This window comes from Neoarius graeffei, chromosome 3 (assembly GCF_027579695.1).
Source record: "Neoarius graeffei isolate fNeoGra1 chromosome 3, fNeoGra1.pri, whole genome shotgun sequence".
In the NCBI taxonomy this organism is placed as follows: Eukaryota; Metazoa; Chordata; class Actinopteri; order Siluriformes; family Ariidae; genus Neoarius; species Neoarius graeffei.
In genome coordinates this window covers 87419639-87438512 of record NC_083571.1, presented here as the reverse complement: position 1 = coordinate 87438512, position 18874 = coordinate 87419639, and the positions used below count along the sequence as shown (strand labels likewise).

At 42.2% G+C, this 18874-nt stretch overlaps 1 protein-coding gene across 1 annotated transcript in view; it reads left to right on the top strand.

The window, feature by feature from the left end:
• Positions 1-525: 525 nt before the first annotated feature.
• LOC132882620 (uncharacterized) overlaps positions 526-18874 on the top strand; it is a gene marked incomplete at its 5' end in the record, with an annotated part of 87326 nt that continues 68977 nt past the window's right edge. The window contains one exon of the mRNA XM_060915708.1: positions 526-1410. Within this exon, the coding sequence (XP_060771691.1) occupies positions 526-1410 (885 nt within the window). The remainder of the gene's footprint in view (positions 1411-18874) is intronic.

Genomic DNA, 18874 nt, shown 5'->3' with positions numbered 1-18874 from the left:
TTAAGATGAAAAAAGCATAAATCTGGAGTGTACATGTATTCACCCCCAAAGCCAATACTTTGTAGAGTCACCTTTTGCTGCAATTACAGCTTCAAGTCTCTTGGGGTATGTCTCTATTAGCTTAGCACATCTAGCCACTGGGATTTTTGCCACAGATTCCACAATTGGATTGATGCCTTGGCTTTGATGATGCCATTCCAAGACATTTAAAATTTTCCTTTTAAACCACTCCAGTGTAGCTTTAGCAGGATATTTAGGGTCATTGTCCTGCTGGAACGCGAACCTTTGTCCCAGTCTCAAACCTTTGGCTGACTCAAGCAAGTTTTCCTCCAGAATTGCCCTGTATTTACTAGGGATAGACTAGAAAATGTTGTGGGAGTTAAGGGAATGGCCCTCTCCTGGCTCAGGTCTTATCTAACTGATCGTTATCAGTATGTTGATATAAATGGTGATATTTCTAGACGTACCGAGGTAAAGTTTGGTGTTCCACAAGGTTCTGTCTTGGGTCCACTGCTTTTTTCTCTATATATGTTACCTCTGGGCGATATTATTCGTAAACATTGTATTAGTTTCCACTGTTATGCTGATGACACACAGTTGTATGTCTCTGCAAAACCTGATGAGAGACACCAGCTTAATAGAATTGAGGAATGTGTTAAGGACATTAGACACTGGATGCTTATTAATTTCCTTCTGCTTAACTCTGACAAGACTGAAGTACTTGTACTAGGACCACATACAGCTAGAAGTAAGTTTTCTGATTACACAGTAACTCTGGATGGCCTTTCTGTTTCTTCACGTGCAGCAGTAAAAGACCTCGGAGTGATTATTGACCCCAGTCTTTCATTCGAAACTCACTTTAATAACATCACCCAGATAGCTTTCTTTCATTTCAGAAATATTGCAAAGATAAGAAATTTAATGTCATTGCATGATGCAGAAAAACTAGTCCATGCTTTCGTTACCTCCAGGTTGGATTATTGTAATGCCTTACTGTCTGGATGTTCCAATAAGTGCATAAACAAGCTCCAGTTAGTTCAAAATGCAGCAGCAAGAGTCCTTACTAGAACTAGAAAATATGACCACATCACGCCTGTCTTATCCACACTGCATTGGCTCCCAATCAAATTTCGTATTGATTATAAAATACTACTACTGACCTTTAAAGCACTAAATGGTCTCGCACCACAGTACCTGAGTGAACTTCTGCTCCTCTATGACCCACCACGCCTACTTAGATCAAAAGGTGCAGGCTATCTGCTGGTACCTCGTATAGTGAAGGCTACATCAGGGGGCAGAGCCTTTTCTTACAAAGCCCCACTGTTATGGAACAGCCTTCCAAGTAATGTTCGGGAATCAGACACAGTCTCAGCGTTTAAGTCTAGGCTGAAAACATATCTGTTTAGTCAAGCCTTTTGTTAATGGTGTTTATGAGGTAAAGGAGTAGATCTGGAGGGTCCTCAGACATAGAGTGTTTTGGTAAACTGGGATGTATGGATGCTGTCAGTCCCCACTCGCTTGCTCACTCGAGTTTGTTGACAGTGTAGTGGCTGGCTGCTTTATGTCCCGGGGCTCCCTCATGCCTGTGTTACCTTCTGGCTCTCTCCTTTTAGTTATGCTGTCATAGTTAGTTGCCGGAGTCCCTGCTTGTACTCGGTGCAATATGTATACTGTTCCTACTTATTCAGGTGACATTGGGCATACCTAACCACCTGTGTTTTCTTTCCCTCCCCCCCACCCCAAATCTGTCCCTCTGAGTTACATGGAGTCAACAGGAAATCTTTTGGTGGAGAGGGTGGAGACCTCGACTGGCTATTGTAGCCTGCAGGGAATCGGCCGTCAGACATTCTGTCGCATGTCCCAGACCCAGTGAAATGTAACTGAATTGTCTTGGCCAGCCCTAAGGGTCCCATCTGCATCTCATCATTGCTGAGGAGTGTGCTCCCATCACCCAATCAAGCATCCAGCCAGAGCAGGTCATGATATATTTTACCATATTAACATGCCATTGTTGTGTGTTATGCCTGATGTAAAGACTCTCGTCTCTGCGAGCCTACCACACAGATTTAATACTTGTCATTTTTAGGGCATACCTAACAACGTGTTTTCTTTCTCTCCCCCCCCAATCTGTCCCTCTGAGTTACATGTTGATCCTGGGATTGAAATGCTGGCCTCTTCTGCCCCTCGGACCTGCTTGATCCATCCTGGTGCCCTGTGTCTGGTCGGAGTTTTATTGCACCGCTCCTGTGAAGGACGGCCCCATGAGGACAGTTGAGGGTTATACCTGTTAAAACTGTTAATATTATAGTCAGGCTGTCTGTTGTTGCCCAAATGAGGATGGGTTCCCTTTTGAGTCTGGTTCCTCTCGAGGTTTCTTCCTCATGTCGTCTGAGGGAGTTTTTCCTTGCCACCATCGCCACAGGCTTGCTCATTGGGGATAGATTAGGGATAAAATTAGCTCATGTTTTAAGTCGTTCAAATTCTGTAAAGCTGCTTTGCGACAATGCTTATTGTTAAAAGCGCTATACAAATAAACTTGATTTGATTTGATTTGATATTTAGTGCCATCCATCTTTCCTTCAATCCTGACCAGCTTTCCTGTCCCTGCAGATGAAAAACATCCCCACAGCATGATGCTGCCACCACCATGCTTCACTGTAGGAATGGTATATTCAGGGTGATGGGAAATGTTGGATTTGCATTTCCCATGATGGCCAAAATGTTCAATTTTAGTCGCATCTGACCAGACAATCTTCTTCCATGTATTTGGAGAGTCTGCCCCATGCTGTTGGGCAAACTCCAAATGTGTTTTCTTATTTTTTTTCTTTAAGCAATGGCTTTTTTTTCTGGCCACTCTTCCATAAAGCCCCGCTCTGTGGAGTGTATGGCTTAAAGTGGTCCTATGGACAGATACTCCCATCTCAGCTGTGGATCTTTGCAGCTGCTTCAGTGTTATCTTTGGTGTCTTTGTTGCATCTCTGATTAATGTCCTCCTTGCCCAGTCTGTGAGTTTTGGTGGGTGGTCTTTTCTTGTCAGGTTTGTAGTGGTGCCATATTCTTTCCATTTTGCTATAATGGGTTTAATGGTGCTACAGAGGATATTCAAAGTTTGGGATATTTTTTTATAACCCAACCCTGATCTATACTTCTCCACAACTTTGTCTCTGACCTGTTTGGAGGCTCCTTGGTTTTCATGTTACTTGCTTAGTAGTGTAGCAGAGTCAGGGTCCTTCCAGAACAGGTTGATTTATCCAGACATCATGTGAAAGATCATGTGATACTTTGATTGCACACAGGTGAATCTTAATCAACTAATTATGTGACTTATGAAATGAATTAGTTGGACCAGCTTTTATTTAGGGGTTTCATATGAAAGGGGGCGAATACTTATGCACACTCAAGATTTCTGTTTTTTCATCTTAACTATTGTTTGTGTCACAATAAAGCAAAAACAAACAAATTTTTTTTGCACCTTTAAAGTGGTAGGAATGTTGTGTAAATCAAATGGTGCTAACTCCCCAAAAATCCATTTTAATTCCAGCTTGTAAAGCTACAAAAACAGGACAAACACCAAGGGGGATGAATACTTTTGCAAGACACTGTATGAGTGTGATGCTCAGGTGTCCACAAAGTTTTGTCCATATGCCGTAATACAGAATGGATAGTATAAAAACCTGATTTTTTTTTTTAGAGTTGTATGCAGTGTTTATCTGTCTAGGAAAATGTCTTTTCTCATAACACTCTACTAAAAGCAGACTAAAGTGGCTTCAGATGATTTTCAGTGGCTTCAGTTTTTGGTTTATTATGTTCTAAATTTAATTTAAAATAAATTAAATATAGTCTTTTGGCAATCAGTATACACATAATGACCCATAATGACAAAGTAAAAATTAGATGTTCTGTTGGGTTCATATTTGGGCTTTGGCTTGGCCACTGAAGGACATGCAAAAAATTGTCCCAAAGCCACTCCAGCATTGTCTTGGCTGTATGCTTTGGGTTGTTGTTTTGCTGAAAAGTGAACCTTCGCCTTAGAGTAAGGCCATGAGCACTCTGAAGCAAGTTTTCATCAAAGATCTCTCTATATTTTGCAGAATTCACCCTTCCGTCCTCCAAAGCATGATGCTTCCACCATCATGCTTCACCATAGGCATGCTGTTAGACAGTTTTCTCAGCAGATGTAAATTTTGGAGATCAGTCCCAAAGAGTTTAATTTTTATCTCATCCGACCAGAGAATCTGAGAATCCTCATACTCTTAAAGTGATAATCACATGCCATATGCTTGTTGACTATTCACATAATACTTTAACTGCAACAGCTAAAAGACTGAAGATGCATGGTATATAGATCCTGATGGATGTAAATGTAAATTATATGTAAATGAACTGGGTGAGCGCAGGGAATCTGGACATAGTGTTTTGCAATGATGACAGCTGGGTTTATGACATACATGGCTGTGTTGTTGTTGGAAATGGAGAGAGCAAAGCGTAGCCAGTAAACACATTTTGGAGGTGGATCAGATTGTAACAGGCTCTTTGTTTTGACAGGCTGTGGTTTAATGCTTAGACCTTCCAGGTTGTGTTTAGTGTGTGTGTGTGTGTGTGTGTGTGTTTGTGTGTGTGTGTGCGTGCTTTGGAGAGGGTGGTAGTAGGAATCGTACCCCAGCTTTACCACAATACTGGAACTGAGGCCCTTGATGTGAGCTGTACTCAAAGACATTCTGGAAGCAATATACAAAGTCAAAATACATGTAAATAGTATTAAATAAATAAATCTTGGGTTTGAGGATTTCTTTTTGAAAGCTTACTGAGTTTCCATCAAGGCCAAAAGCAGAACAGCTTTTACTAAGTGCATTTCTCTACTAACAAGCATGAATTTAGTCTTCTTAGAATCATTCGTTCCATTTTACTCCCTTTCACTCATTGTAAAACCCACCAACAAGTAAACACACACACACACACACACACACACACACACACACACACACACACACACACACACACACAGAGCTTCATCTGTGTCTCATCTTGTCAAAAGTCCGATAGAGTTCTGGCAGAAATGAGCACCATGTTTCAGCCGCATACGGATCAGAGTGGTTCTCCCTTGCTGTCCACTGAAGCCTGGAGCAAGAGCACAAGGTGGGGAGTTTATTCATCAGATGGTAATATTAATATTGAATTACAGTTGTGTAATACCATGGGGCTTCAGTGCATTGGTCCTTGCTGAAATGCACACTCAGTCACTGTAGTCCAAAGGGGAGAATTCCTGTAGTGCGTTCGGATTAGTTGTCTAGTTTGTGCCAAGGTGCATAGAGTTACACAATGGCCACAGCTTTTTGCTGCCAAAGCCAAAGACCACACATTAATGAATAAAATATACTGTCATGCAATACTCTATTGGAGAGCAGTTTTGGTTGACTAATCAACAAGACTAATCAAATTGGCATTGTATAAGAAGAAGCCTTTATTTGTCACACATTCACTCAAGAACATCCATCCATTATCTGTAGCCTCTTATCCTGTTCTACAGGGTCGTGTGCAAGCTGGAGCCTATCCCAGCTGACTATGGGCGAGAAGCAGGGTACACCCTGGACAAGTCGCCAGGCCATCGCAGGGCTGACACACAGAGAAACAACCATTCACACTCACATTCACACCTACGGTCAATTTAGAGTCACCAGTTAACCTAACTTGCATGTCTTTGGACTGTGGGGGAAACCGGAGCACCTGGAGGAAACCCACACAGACACGGGGGGAACATGCAAACTCCACACAGAAAGGCCCTCACCTGCCGCTGGGCTCAAACCCAGGACCTTCTTGCTATGAGGCGACAGTGCTAACCACTACACCACCATGCTGGCCTACTCAAGCACATACTTAAGTGATTTTTCTCTTTTGCATTTAACCCATCTGAAGCAGTGAACACACACATGCACACACAAGTGAGCAATGAGCTCACACACACATACCCAGAGCAGTGGGCAGTTATGCTACAGCACCCGGGGAGCAGTTGGGGGTTACAGTGGTGCTTGAAAGTTTGTGAACCCTTTAGAATTTTCTATATTTCTGCATAAATATGACCTAAAACAGCATCAGATTTTCACACAAGTCCCAAAAGTAGATAAAGAGAACCCAGTTAAACAAACGAGACAAAAATATTATACTTGGTTATTTATTTATTGAGGAAAATGATCCAATATTGCATATCTGTGAGTGGCAAAAGTATGTGAACCTTTGCTTTCAGTATCTGGTGTGACCCCCTTGTGCAGCAATAACTGCAACTAAACGTTTCCGGTAACTGGTGATCAGTCCTGCACACCGGCTTGGAGGAATTTCAGCCCATTCCTCCGTACAGAACAGCTTCAACTCTGGGTTGTTGGTGGGTTTCCTCACATGAACTGCTCGCTTCAGGTCCTTCCACAACATTTCGATTGGATTGGGGTCAGGACTTTGACTTGGCCATTCCAAAACATTAACGTTATTCTTTTTTAACCATTCTTTGGTAGAACGACTTGTGTGCTTAGGGTCGTTGTCTTTCAGCATGACTCACCTTCTCTTGAGATTCAGTTCATGGACAGATGTCCTGACATTTTCCTTTAGAATTTGCTGGTATAATTCAGAATTAATTGTTCCATCAATGATGGCAAGCCGTCCTGGCCCAGATGCATCAAAACAGGCCCAAACCATGATACTACCACCACCATGTTTCACCAATGGGATAAGGTTCTTATGCTGGAATGCAGTGTTTTCCTTTCTCCAAACATAGCGCTTCTCATTTAAACCAAAAAGTTCTATTTTGGTCTCATCCGTCCACAAAACATTTTTCCAATAGCCTTCTGGCTTGTCCACATGATCTTTAGCAAACTGCAGATGAGCAGCAATGTTCTTTTTGGAGAGCAGTGGCTTTCTCCTTGCAACCCTGCCATGCACACCATTGTTGTTCAGTGTTCTCCTGATGGTGGACTCGTGAACATTAACATTAGTCAATGTGAGAGAGGCCTTCAGTTGCTTAGAAGTTACCCTGGGGTCCTTTGTGACCTCGCCGACTATGACACGCCTTGTTCTTGGAGTGATCTTTGTTGGTTGACCACTCCTGGGGAGGGTAACAATGGTCTTGAATTTCCTCCATTTGTACACAGTCTATCTGACTGTGGATTGGTGGAGTCCAAACTCTTTAGAGATGGTTTTGTAACCTTTTCCAGCCTGATGAGCATCAACAACGCTTTTTCTGAGGTCCTCAGAAATCTCCTTTGTTCGTGCCATGATACACTTCCACAAACATGTGTTGTGAAGATCAGACTTTGATAGATCCCTGTTCTTTAAATAAAACAGGGTGCCCACTCACACCTGATTGTCATCCCATTGAGTGAAAACACCTGACTCTAATTTCACCTTCAAATTAACTGCTAATCCTAGAGGTTCACATACTTTTGCCACTCACAGATATGTAATATTGGATCATTTTCCTCAATTAATAAATGACCAAGTATAATATTTTTGTCTTGTTTGTTTAACTGGGTTCTCTTTATCTACTTTTAGGAGTTGTGTGAAAATCTGATGATGTTTTAGGTCATATTTATGCAGAAATCGAGAAAATTCTAAAGGGTTCACAAACTTTCAAGCACCACTGTAGGTGCCTTGCTCAAGGGCACTTCAGCCCAACCTCAGGCCATGGCTGCCCCATGTTAACCTAACCACATGTCTTTGGACTGTGGGTGAAACTGGAGCACCTGGAGAAAACCCATGCAGACACGGGGAGAACATGCATACTCCACACAGCATTGGCTGCTTGGACTCAAACCCAGAACCTTCTTGCTGTGAGGCGACAGTGCTAACCACTACAGCACCGTGCCACCCCTTAATGCTTCCTATTATGCCTCCCTATATGTATAGCTTTACTTCATATTGAAACTTACATCAATTGTGTGGCGGGGCGGCACGGTGGTGTAGTGGTTAGCGCTGTCGCCTCACAGCAAGAAGGTCCGGGTTCGAGCCCTGTGGCCGGTGAGGGCCTTTCTGTGCGGAGTTTGCATGTTCTCCCCGTGTCCGCGTGGGTTTCCTCCGGGTGCTCCGGTTTCCCCCACAGTCCAAAGACATGCAGGTTAGGTTAACTGGTGACTCTAAATTGACCGTACTGTAGGTGTGAGTGTGAATGGTTGTCTGTGTCTGTGTGTCAACCCTGTGATGACCTGGCGACTTGTCCAGGGTGTACCCTGCCTTTCGCCTGTAGTCAGCTGGGATAGGCTCCAGCTTGCCTGCGACCCTGTAGAACAGGATAAAGCGGTTAGAGATAATGAGATGAGATGAGATCAATAGTGTGGCATTATACTTTAAGCCACTATACTCTTTGAGAATTCAAATCGCTGGCTGGGTAGTAAAAGTCCATCATAATATGTGATGATTTTCTGTCATTAAGTAAAAAAAAAAGCAACCCCAAACAAATAAACAACAACAACAAGAGAACAAATGACATGCTATCCACACTACTGCATGTGTTTAGATAGTTCTCCAAATGTTCATATCTGTACAGGCATGATAAATACAGCACATGTAACTGTAGTTGTATTTTGTTACGATACTTCAGTATTATTTGAATGTTTTTATACTTCACTCACTGTATAAAAACACATACTGTATTTACTGAGTGTAATTGAAATTGAAGAATTGTACTCTTACTTAATAACATGAAAAAAACACACTTTTTACTCTCTACAAACTTTTTTAGACCCTTAAAATACTTATTACTATCAGGAATGCTGGTGACAGATGGATGTAAAAACAACAGAGAGTTTATTAAGGTAAACAAATCCAAATCGTGACTCAATGTCAAGAGCAAAGAGCAGGAAATGGTCAGACAAGGCACAATACCAGAAGTAAAGACCAAAGGGCAAAATCCAAAGGACAAACAAAGTCAAAAACCAGTGTCAAGACAATAACAAAAGGCTTGGTAAAGTCAGGCAAGGGAACACTGAGCATTTACTTTGCAGTTGATAAGTGTAAACTAGAGTCCTTATATACACAGTGGTGATTATGTGAGATGGGGAACAGGTGGAGTGCTAATCAGTTCTGGAGATTGTGAGCGGTGTGGTGCAGGTTGGTTATCGTAGTCGGCGGTGGCCATGTTTGGAGGTCGTTGCAAACTCTGATAAGTGGCGAGTGGGTGCAGACGTGACAGTTACAAATATTGAAAATCTCTTCTTAAGTATACCAAATGGCTGTATGCTGAAGATCAATAGTATGGGCTTTTGCACACTTTATTTGCATTTTTATATACATTTCATTTCAAAGCAGCCAATCAAATTCATCAGTGTACTGTACAAAAATTCTGAAAAATTAAAGCAATTCATCAGGGAATTCATACATATTATTTACCAGCTGGGAGGTCCGTCTTGTGAAATACCATGACCGAGGTCTTGAAAGTACTGATTGAGGCCCTCTGGGCCGAGGTCAGTATTCAAGGCCGAGGTCACGGTATTTCACCATACGGACTGACCTTAAGCTGGTAAATAATATATTTATTTTTTTCTTTACCAAATTCTAACAGAAAATGAGAGCGCCCGAAAGGGAAAACTGAGCCGAGGCGCCATTTTGAATCCTCATTCACGGCTGTAATGCAAATGGCTTCCTCCTCGGTATACAAGTGCACTTCCATGGCAGGAAAAAAACTACATTTTGCCACCTATGTAGTCCCCTATTTATACAAAATTGAGTCATTCAGGATTCAGCCATGCTTTTGCTCAGCGTTAGCAAGTTACAGGTTTTTAGCTTTCTCCTGAAATGTTTACTTTTATTTTGTCTTCCTCAGGGTAGTAAAACTCGCTTTCGCTGTGAACACTGTCGTTATCGCTATCCATGCTGTAAAATTAATGCTATTCTCCTGAGAAATGCGAAAATAAATGTTGACAAAAATTGCTACTATGTTTGTTGTTGTTGTGAACGAGTGAGTCGCCAGAGGTCTGTAACCAGGGTCTGTATCGTAGGATACAGACCCGTTCGCCAGCCAATCAGAGCGCAGGATTTGATGGAAACCGGACCACGAAAAAAATTACATTAATTATTAGTTAAAAAGATTGACTTTTTATTTTTTAATATTTAATGAAATTTAAAAAAAGAACATTTATGACTTGCACTTGAATACATTTGTGCCTGGATACTTCCACTTTGAATTGAATAAGATTTTGACACATTATCTGTATTTTCGCTGAAGCATCAGTTATCAGTACTGTTTCCACCGCTGTGGCTGCATTTGTATTCAGTTTTAACAAAGTGGGCCTAAACAGGAAGAGTTTTTTTTTTTAAATCCTGATCATGCAATTATTTTTGTTTGTACCTGCCTGCGACATTTCCGAATTAATTTATTTTGCTTTGCAAAATGTAAATAAACTAGTAGCCTAATTTAAATCACCACAACTTTGGTCAGCAGTTACTAATGATGAATAAATTAATGCTTGAAATGCATCACTATAAATGCATCATCTTTCTTTGTCCAGAAAGTCATATTTGACCACTAACCAGCATGAAAATAAAAAGATCCCACTCCTGCAGCTGTTTTGTTATGGGATCCCAGTTCTGATGCACAGATCTAGTCTCATCCATAGGCTTTCTACATATAAATCAAAAGAAAAAAAAGAAAAAAGCGTGCCTTTTATTCACATTTGAACGTGTATTCATCCAAAATAATATATTTGTATTCAGTTACAGTGGTGCTCCAATATTACATATCTGTGAGTGGCAAAAGTATGTGAACCTCTAGGATTAGCAGTTAATTTGAAGGTGAAATTAGAGTCAGATGTTTTCAATCAGTGGGATGACGATCAGGTGTGAGTGGGCACCCTGTTTTATTTAAAGAACAGGAATCTACACAAATGTACACAAAGATTACACAAATGTGCACAAATGGAGGAAATTCAAGACCATTGTTACCCTCCCCAGGAGTGGTTGACCAACAAAGATCAAGGTGTGTTATAGTTGGCGAGGTCACAAAGGACACCAGGGTAACTTCTAAGCAACTGAAGGCCTCTCTCACTCGCTCATTGCTCACATGTATGTGTTCACTGCTTCAGATGGGTTAAATGCAGAGGTTAAACTTCACTGTTTGCTTAAGTCTGTGCTTGAGTGTATGTGTGACAAATACGGTAAAGGCTTCTTCTTCTTCAACGTTCTTGTGAATGACTTATAACCCTCTGGATGAGTTACACCCTGTGTTATAAAAAGTTCTGATGGTTCCACCTGAAACCTGTCTGCTTTCTCTTCAGAGGTTTTCTGGTGACAACACAAGGGGCTTGACCTTGCACTTGAGTTTTCTTCTCTCTCTGCCTATTGATTTCAGTCCAGTGTGGAGCTGTACTTAGCTCAAGTTACAGAGAGCCTGAGGGACGGGAAAGCATCATTGTTATCACATATTACCACTTAAATCAAAATTTCATCCAGATGGTTCCTATTACCAGTGAACTATTGACCATGCTCTTTTTTATGGTATTTTATTTCTCTTAACCTTGTCAGCCATGAGTTAATCATGTAGGGTAAAGGAAGAGAATTATAAATAAATAGATAATAAATAGCTAGATAAATAATAAATATTACACACACTTATCATATATCATATATCATATGATATGATATGATATGATATGATATCATATCATGCTGGATGTAAGCCTGCTCAACATTCAAACAATAAAAATCTTATTTTGGACCAAGCCTATTAGCAAGGAATATCTAACTGCTTCACAGATCCAAAGTCTAAAATTTGATACAGAACACCAATTACTATCTGTGTTTTATTTCTCATCTTATCCCAGTGTCTGTGAAGGTGAAGTGACAAATCCAAATTGCCCCCTGTGTATTTGACAGACTGCCAACCCAGTATTTCCAGGATAGACTCCAGATCCTCTTTGTCTGTGAACTGCATGAGCGAATACAGATATCGATGATTGAATTAATTTGCATATACAGTACAGTTCTGTGCAAAAGTCTTAGGCACATGTAAAGAAATGCTGTAGACTCAAAATGGCTTAAAAATAATGAAATAAGATGTTTCAACATAAAAAAAAATACTATAAACAGTAAGCAGTAAGCCATAATAAATAAAACAAAGTCAGTATTTGGTGTGAGATGACCATTTGCTTCAAAAAACAAAATAGTCTCAGGTACAATGAGTGCAGTTTTATGCGGAAATGAGCTGTAGGTTTTACTGAGCATCTTACAGAACCAGCCACAGTTCTTCTGGACACTTTGACTGTCACACTCGCTTCTTAATTTTGCAGCAGAACCCAGTAGCCTTCATTATGGTTTCTTTTTTAATCTGAAAAGTGGTCTTTTATGTAATATGCTGCTCAGATACAAGCATTTTCCCCTGTAACATTTAATTTTGTGCTGGAAAACAAACGTTTGGACTCTAAAATGTTTTTGTACTGACTCGATAATGTAGAAGCCATAAAATAGAAATCTATAACAAAGTTTGTATGAAAAAATTGCACAGTACTGTATACTAACACGAAACCTCTATAGTAATCCAGTAGCGCGCAACAGGAAACAACTGCTGTAATTCTTCCTGAGAAACTTATGGCTTGAGCTGTCAGAAAGGCCATGTTACTGCAGTGACATGCCAGATAGATAGATAGATAGATAGATAGATAGATAGATAGATAGATAGATAGATAGATATACTAAGACGGGATGGGAGAGACTCAGAGTAGAACCGCTGCTGCTCCACATTGAAAGGAGTCAGTTGATGTGGTTCGGGCACCTTGTTAGGATACCCCCTTGACGCCCCCCGGGGAGGTTCTCTTGGCATGCCCCACTGGGAGGAGACCCCAGGGCAGACCCAGGACATGCTGGAGAGATTACATTTCTTGGCTGGCCTGGGAACGCCTCGGTATTCCCCTGGAAGGGCTGGTGGAGGTGGCCGGGGAGAGGTACGTCTGGGCTGCTCTGCTTAGGCTGCTACCCCCATGACCCAGATAAGTGGCAGAAAATGGATGGATGGATATACTAAGACTACAAAATATACAAATGTTCAAGAGGTGTGAATACCTTTTGTACAATCCTACCTGATCACATGTCAAAACTGTACAAATATAGCATCGCTATGCTGCAGTACTTACTTCTGGCACTTATCTGTAAATAATACTGTATTTTGTACTTCTGGTTAGATGCTAACTGCATTTTATTGGCTTTGTATCAGTACTCTGCACAATGACAGTAAAGTTTAATCTAATCTAATCTAATCTAATCTAATCTAATCTAATCTAATCTAATCTAATCTAATCTCATTATCTGTAGCCGCTTTATCCTGTTCTACAGGGTCGCAGGCAAGCTGGAGCCTATCCCAGCTGACTACGGGTGAAAGGCGGGGTACACCCTGGACAAGTCGCCAGGTCATCGCAGGGCTGACACATAGACACAGACAACCATTCACACTCACATTCACACCTACGGTCAATTTAGAGTCACCAGTTAACCTAACCTGCATGTCTTTGGACTGTGGGGGAAACCGGAGCACCCGGAGGAAACCCACGCGGACACGGGGAGAACATGCAAACTCCGCACAGAAAGGCCCTCGCCGGCCACGGGGCTCGAACCCGGACCTTCTTGCTGTGAGGCGACAGCGACTCACTACACCACTGTGCCACCCCCCCTCTAATCTAATCTAATCTAATCTAATCTAATCTAATCTAATCTAATCTAATCTAATCTAATCTAAGTAATCTAATCTAATCTAATCTAATCTAATCTAATCTAATCTAATAGTTTCATCTTTAGGATGGCATGATGTTGTGACATCTTGCATTGCCACCTCACAGCTGCAGTTTCCTTGCATGTCTGTGTTGGTTTCCTCTGCATTCTTCAGTTTTTTTTTCCATCTTCCATAAAAATGCCAGTAGGTGGATTGGCTAAGATACATTTCCCTTAATCATGAATGTGTGTGGTGTAGCGTGCTACAATGGACTAGTTTCCCATCCAGGGTGTTTTCCCACCTCACCTCGAACCCGGTGTTCTTGGGATAGGCTCTGGATCCACTGCAAGCCTGACCAGGAGAACATGAGTAACACTATTGTTAGCAATAACTTTTCTTGTTTTCTTTTTATAGAGGTCTCCTTATTTTACTGAGCAGTAATTCTACTAGGCTTTGCAACAAACTTGACCTTTTTAAAGTTACAGCCCATTTATTTATTCCAGTACCTCATGTTTTAACCCAGTTCTCTGCACAGCTTCAACATTTGCAAAGCTTATTGGTCCAGCAGGTTCCAAGATATTTGTTCATCAGTAAGATAAATGTAGGGTGGATGTTCTCAAAGACAAATAAGTCTCTCTTCCACCTACATTTGTTCCCTATGATATGTAACAGATGTCATCCAACAATACTTCTCTCTCTTGCATGTACACATACTTCCATGAGAATAACAAAGGCAAATCAGGAGGGATGTGAGGGTAACCTGCATGGACTGGCGTCAGTATAATAAAATAGACCTCAAAACACCAGTCACTCAGCAGATAAAGGTCTTCTTTGTACACAGTTCCTGTTTTATGACAGGGCCATAGAGTCATGACATAACCATGTGGAAAATTAGGATCTATGCAACTCTTTTTAAGTATAAAATCCAAGCAAACAAAGTTAAACCACAGTCCAATATTCAGAGTTGAGAGACAGGCAAAGGTCAAAACACGATCAGGCATGAAATAGCAAAAATAATGCATAAGCCATAGAATAGTTCAGTAAACAAGACAAAGAGATTACAACATAGCATGAGTAGGTAGTGATTAACAAGACTCAGAACTTACTCAATATATGAACCTGCAAGACTTCAATTTGTTTCCATTGGGGACCTCAGATAGCTCTCTAGACCATGGAAAAAGTTTGGGTTGCTATTCCACAAAGTACTGAAATGAGGTGAGACCCAAGGAGGAGTGAATGTGTTTTATGTGCTACTACGGGCGGTCTGTGGTAAAAAAAAATTTGGCAAAACCCTGCTTGAGACTTGCACGACAATTGCATGTGTTCAGTGCCATAGAAGGTTGCAGACTGGCTGTGGAGACTTTTGGTCCTGCACATGCAAATTCTATGGGTCTTGCAAAAAATCAAGAACGCATGCACTACGTACGGAACCCGTACTCCTTTTGTACACCTGAACCAAGTCAGCAGCACGGCTAGTAGGGGCTTTGCAATGACTGTAAGGCACATGAGTGATGCACGGTCATTGTATGAGTGACGTGCCTCAGAAGTACTGCACAAGTACTCCATACTTGCTATTTGTGCGGCCCGCAAGACAGAAGTACATCTCACTTTCTACCCCTATGTGTGGCGTGCATGCAGTGCACGCGACCTGCAAGCGACACAAGGGGCAAGACTCTGGGTATATATATTGGGGAGGAACCAAGGAACCAATCATGTAACGTGTAGCATTGTAGAAGGGAAGAAGATGGCTGTTGCCATACCGCCGCAACAACTGAGGGAGTTGGACCCTTATAGGCAGATGATAGAAGCTGAGGAGCAGCATAAAGCGATATTGTTCTTCAGCCGAAAGACAGATGCAGAATGCTGCAGACACGCTGGTTTTATACCCACTCCTGGCTTGCGTCACACGCAAGTCATGAGTGATTGTCACATGCTAATCACATGCGTCACACATGCTTCACAAGTGCGGCCCATACTCCTAGCACAGAAAACTGGTAAAATGCAAGTCACATGCACTCCATACTCACTGAACACGCACTGATCACGTGCGTCAGACGTACGCTTTCCACAGGCTAACGGCGCAATTTTTCCCACGCCTCAAGGAAGTCAGGCATGCAACCTGTACTTGACAAGTACTTTGCCCATACTCCTCCCCCAAACTTTCCCCCGGGTTCACCGCGACCCTGCAGCATGGCTGCGAGCTACCAAATCCTGCGACCCGTGCATGTCCAAAACACTTACGGCAGGTTGTGAGTGTGGCATAAGGAAGCGAACAGCTCCAGTCATCTTGGTTGTATGCACAGCGTGATCGAAGGAATCTTCTTATTTCTTGGTTTAAGCACTCACCTGGACATTAGTCTAAGGATTGCATATGGATGAAAAGCTGACATTAGTATTGACAGAATATGTCTGTATCGCCTTATTGGAAGCAATGCCTTCATGGATGCCATAGTCTCCATGGCCATGGGAAAGGCCACAAGTTGCCAAGCTTTAGAGAAGCAATCAATGCCAATCAAAATAGCTGTGAATACTTCAGGCAGATCAATGATTAAGTCAAGGAATATAATAGATATTATGGCCAAGGATGATGAAGTTCACTCATTCACTTTAAAGGGAATAATGAAGACCACCACACTCTCCGTTGTCCTGAGCTGGTTGATGTATTGACCTGCTAAATGAAATAGTCTGAGTCACAAATGTCTTATCAGGTGAACATTTAGGGAGCATGGGTTCTTTGTTCTGAGCTCTCATGAGATTTTTAATAATCTCTCAGTGAATGGGTGGTATGATGCAGATAGAGGAGTTAATTGTTTATTCTGCATGAGATTCAAGGAATCCTTCATGAACAAAAGACTGCTTTAATAATCTTGGATCCTGATCTGCTGGTATAAACAATACAGACAAATGAACCAGACAAAATCAACATATTTGCTGATTTTGCATATCCAAGATCTTAGTGGTCAATGAAGATTCGGAAAGCATGTTTAGCACCTTCCAACCAATTTCTACATTCCTTTATAGCTAAAAGCTTGGGATTTTGTATATTGTTGTTTCACTCATCTGGGTTGGGTTGTCTGGAGCAGAATGCGCACATGTTATTTTGGAAAGTTTTCATTTATTGTATAGCAAATAATAAGTCACGAATGTAATACTGGGAAACATAGGAATCATTGATGTTTTGGGGCTGGGACCAGGATGATGAAGAAGAAGACTTAATTTGTCACATGCACACTCAAGCACAGTGAAATTCATCCTCTGCATTTAACCCAGCTAAAGCAGTGAACACACACACACACACACACACACACACAAGTGAGCAATGAGCACACACACATACCCAGAGCAGTAGGTAGCTATACTACAGCTGCCCGGGGAGCAGTTGGGGGATAGGCACTTCAGCCCAAGGCCGCTTTAGCTCCATGTTAACCTAACTGCATGTCTTTGGACTGTGGGGGAAATCAGAGCACCCGGAGGAAACCCACGCAGACACGGGAAGCACATGCAAACTCCACACAGAAAGGCCCCCGTCAGCTGCTGGGCTTGAACCCAGACAGTACTAACCACTACAACACCTTGCCACCCAGGATGTTACTGCCTCCACCTTTATTTAGTCCATCTCTACCACTGCACAAAGAGAATTTTGCCAAAGTGGTCACTGGGGACTTCTGGAGAGGACTAGGTTCTGCTGTTGTTCTGTGGCTAATCAAGGTAAACAATCATAACATGGTTTTAAAAAAAAATCTTAAAGTGCCTCATTCACAAAGGCTTAGAATATATGCTGGGCACTGACCAAACCATAGGACATTCTTAAACATTTTTAGTGGCCTTAAGCAGGGTTGTACGTCTCATTCATCTCATCTCATTATCTCTAGCCACTTTATCCTTCTACAGGGTCGCAGGCAAGCTGGAGCCTATCCCAGCTGACTACGGGCGAAAGGCGGGGTACACCCTGGACAAGTCGCCAGGTCATCACAGGGCTGACACATAGACACAGACAACCATTCACACTCACATTCACACCTACGGTCAATTTAGAGTCACCAGTTAACCTAACCTGCATGTCTTTGGACTGTGGGGGAAACCGGAGCACCCGGAGGAAACCCACGCGGACACGGGGAGAACATGCAAACTCCGCACAGAAAGGCCCTCGCCGGCCACAGGGCTCGAACCCGGACCTTCTTGCTGTGAGGCGACAGCACTAACCACTACACCACCGTGCCGCCCCAGGTTGTATGTAATAATAATAATAATAATAATGAGAAAGAGATGGTAAGGAGCACTGCAAAATGATAATCTGTTCACCTTATATCTATTCAATTGCTGAAAGCAACAAGGGGAATAGATATGTGTCCTTCTACTCCACAAAAATGAAACCTGTCACTGCAGCAGACACGGACGGACAAATGTCCCAAGGCTCAAAACTTACCTACAGAATTTGCCAAGACTTCACAAACTTATGTATAACCTTTTGAGCTCATACCCTGATCAGCCACAGCATTATGACCACTGACAGGTGAAGTATGGGGCACAAAGACTAACCCGTATGGTCCAATCTCACAGAAGAGCTACTGTAGTACAAACTGTTAAAAAAGTTCATGTTGGTTAAAACAGAAAGGTGTCAGCATTAAATTTTTCAGCAGTTTGTGCTACAGTAGCTCTTCTGTGGGATTGGACCATATGGACTAGCCTTTGTGCCCCATGTGAATCAATGAGCCTTCGACACCCATGACCCTGTCGCCGGTTCACCCGTTATCCGTTGCTTTCAGCCGGTTCACCCGTTATCCCCCCCGTCTGTCCCTCTGAGTTACATGTTGATCCTGGGATTGAGATGCTGGCCTCTTCTGCCCCTCGGACCTGCTTGATCCATCCTGGTGCCCTGTGTCTGGTCGGAGTTTTATCGCCCCACTCCTGTGAAGGACGGCCCCATGAGGACAGTTGAGGGCTATACCTGTTAAAACTGTTAATATTATAGTCAGGCTGTCTGTTGTTGCCCAAATGAGGATGGGTTCCCTTTTGAGTCTGGTTCCTCTCGAGGTTTCTTCCTCATGTCGTCTGAGGGAGTTTTTCCTTGCCACCGTCGCCACAGGCTTGCTCATTGGGGATAGATTAGGGATAAAATTAGCTCATGTTTTAAGTCGTTCAAATTCTGTAAAGCTGCTTTGCGACAATGTTTATTGTTAAAAGCGCTGTACAAATAAA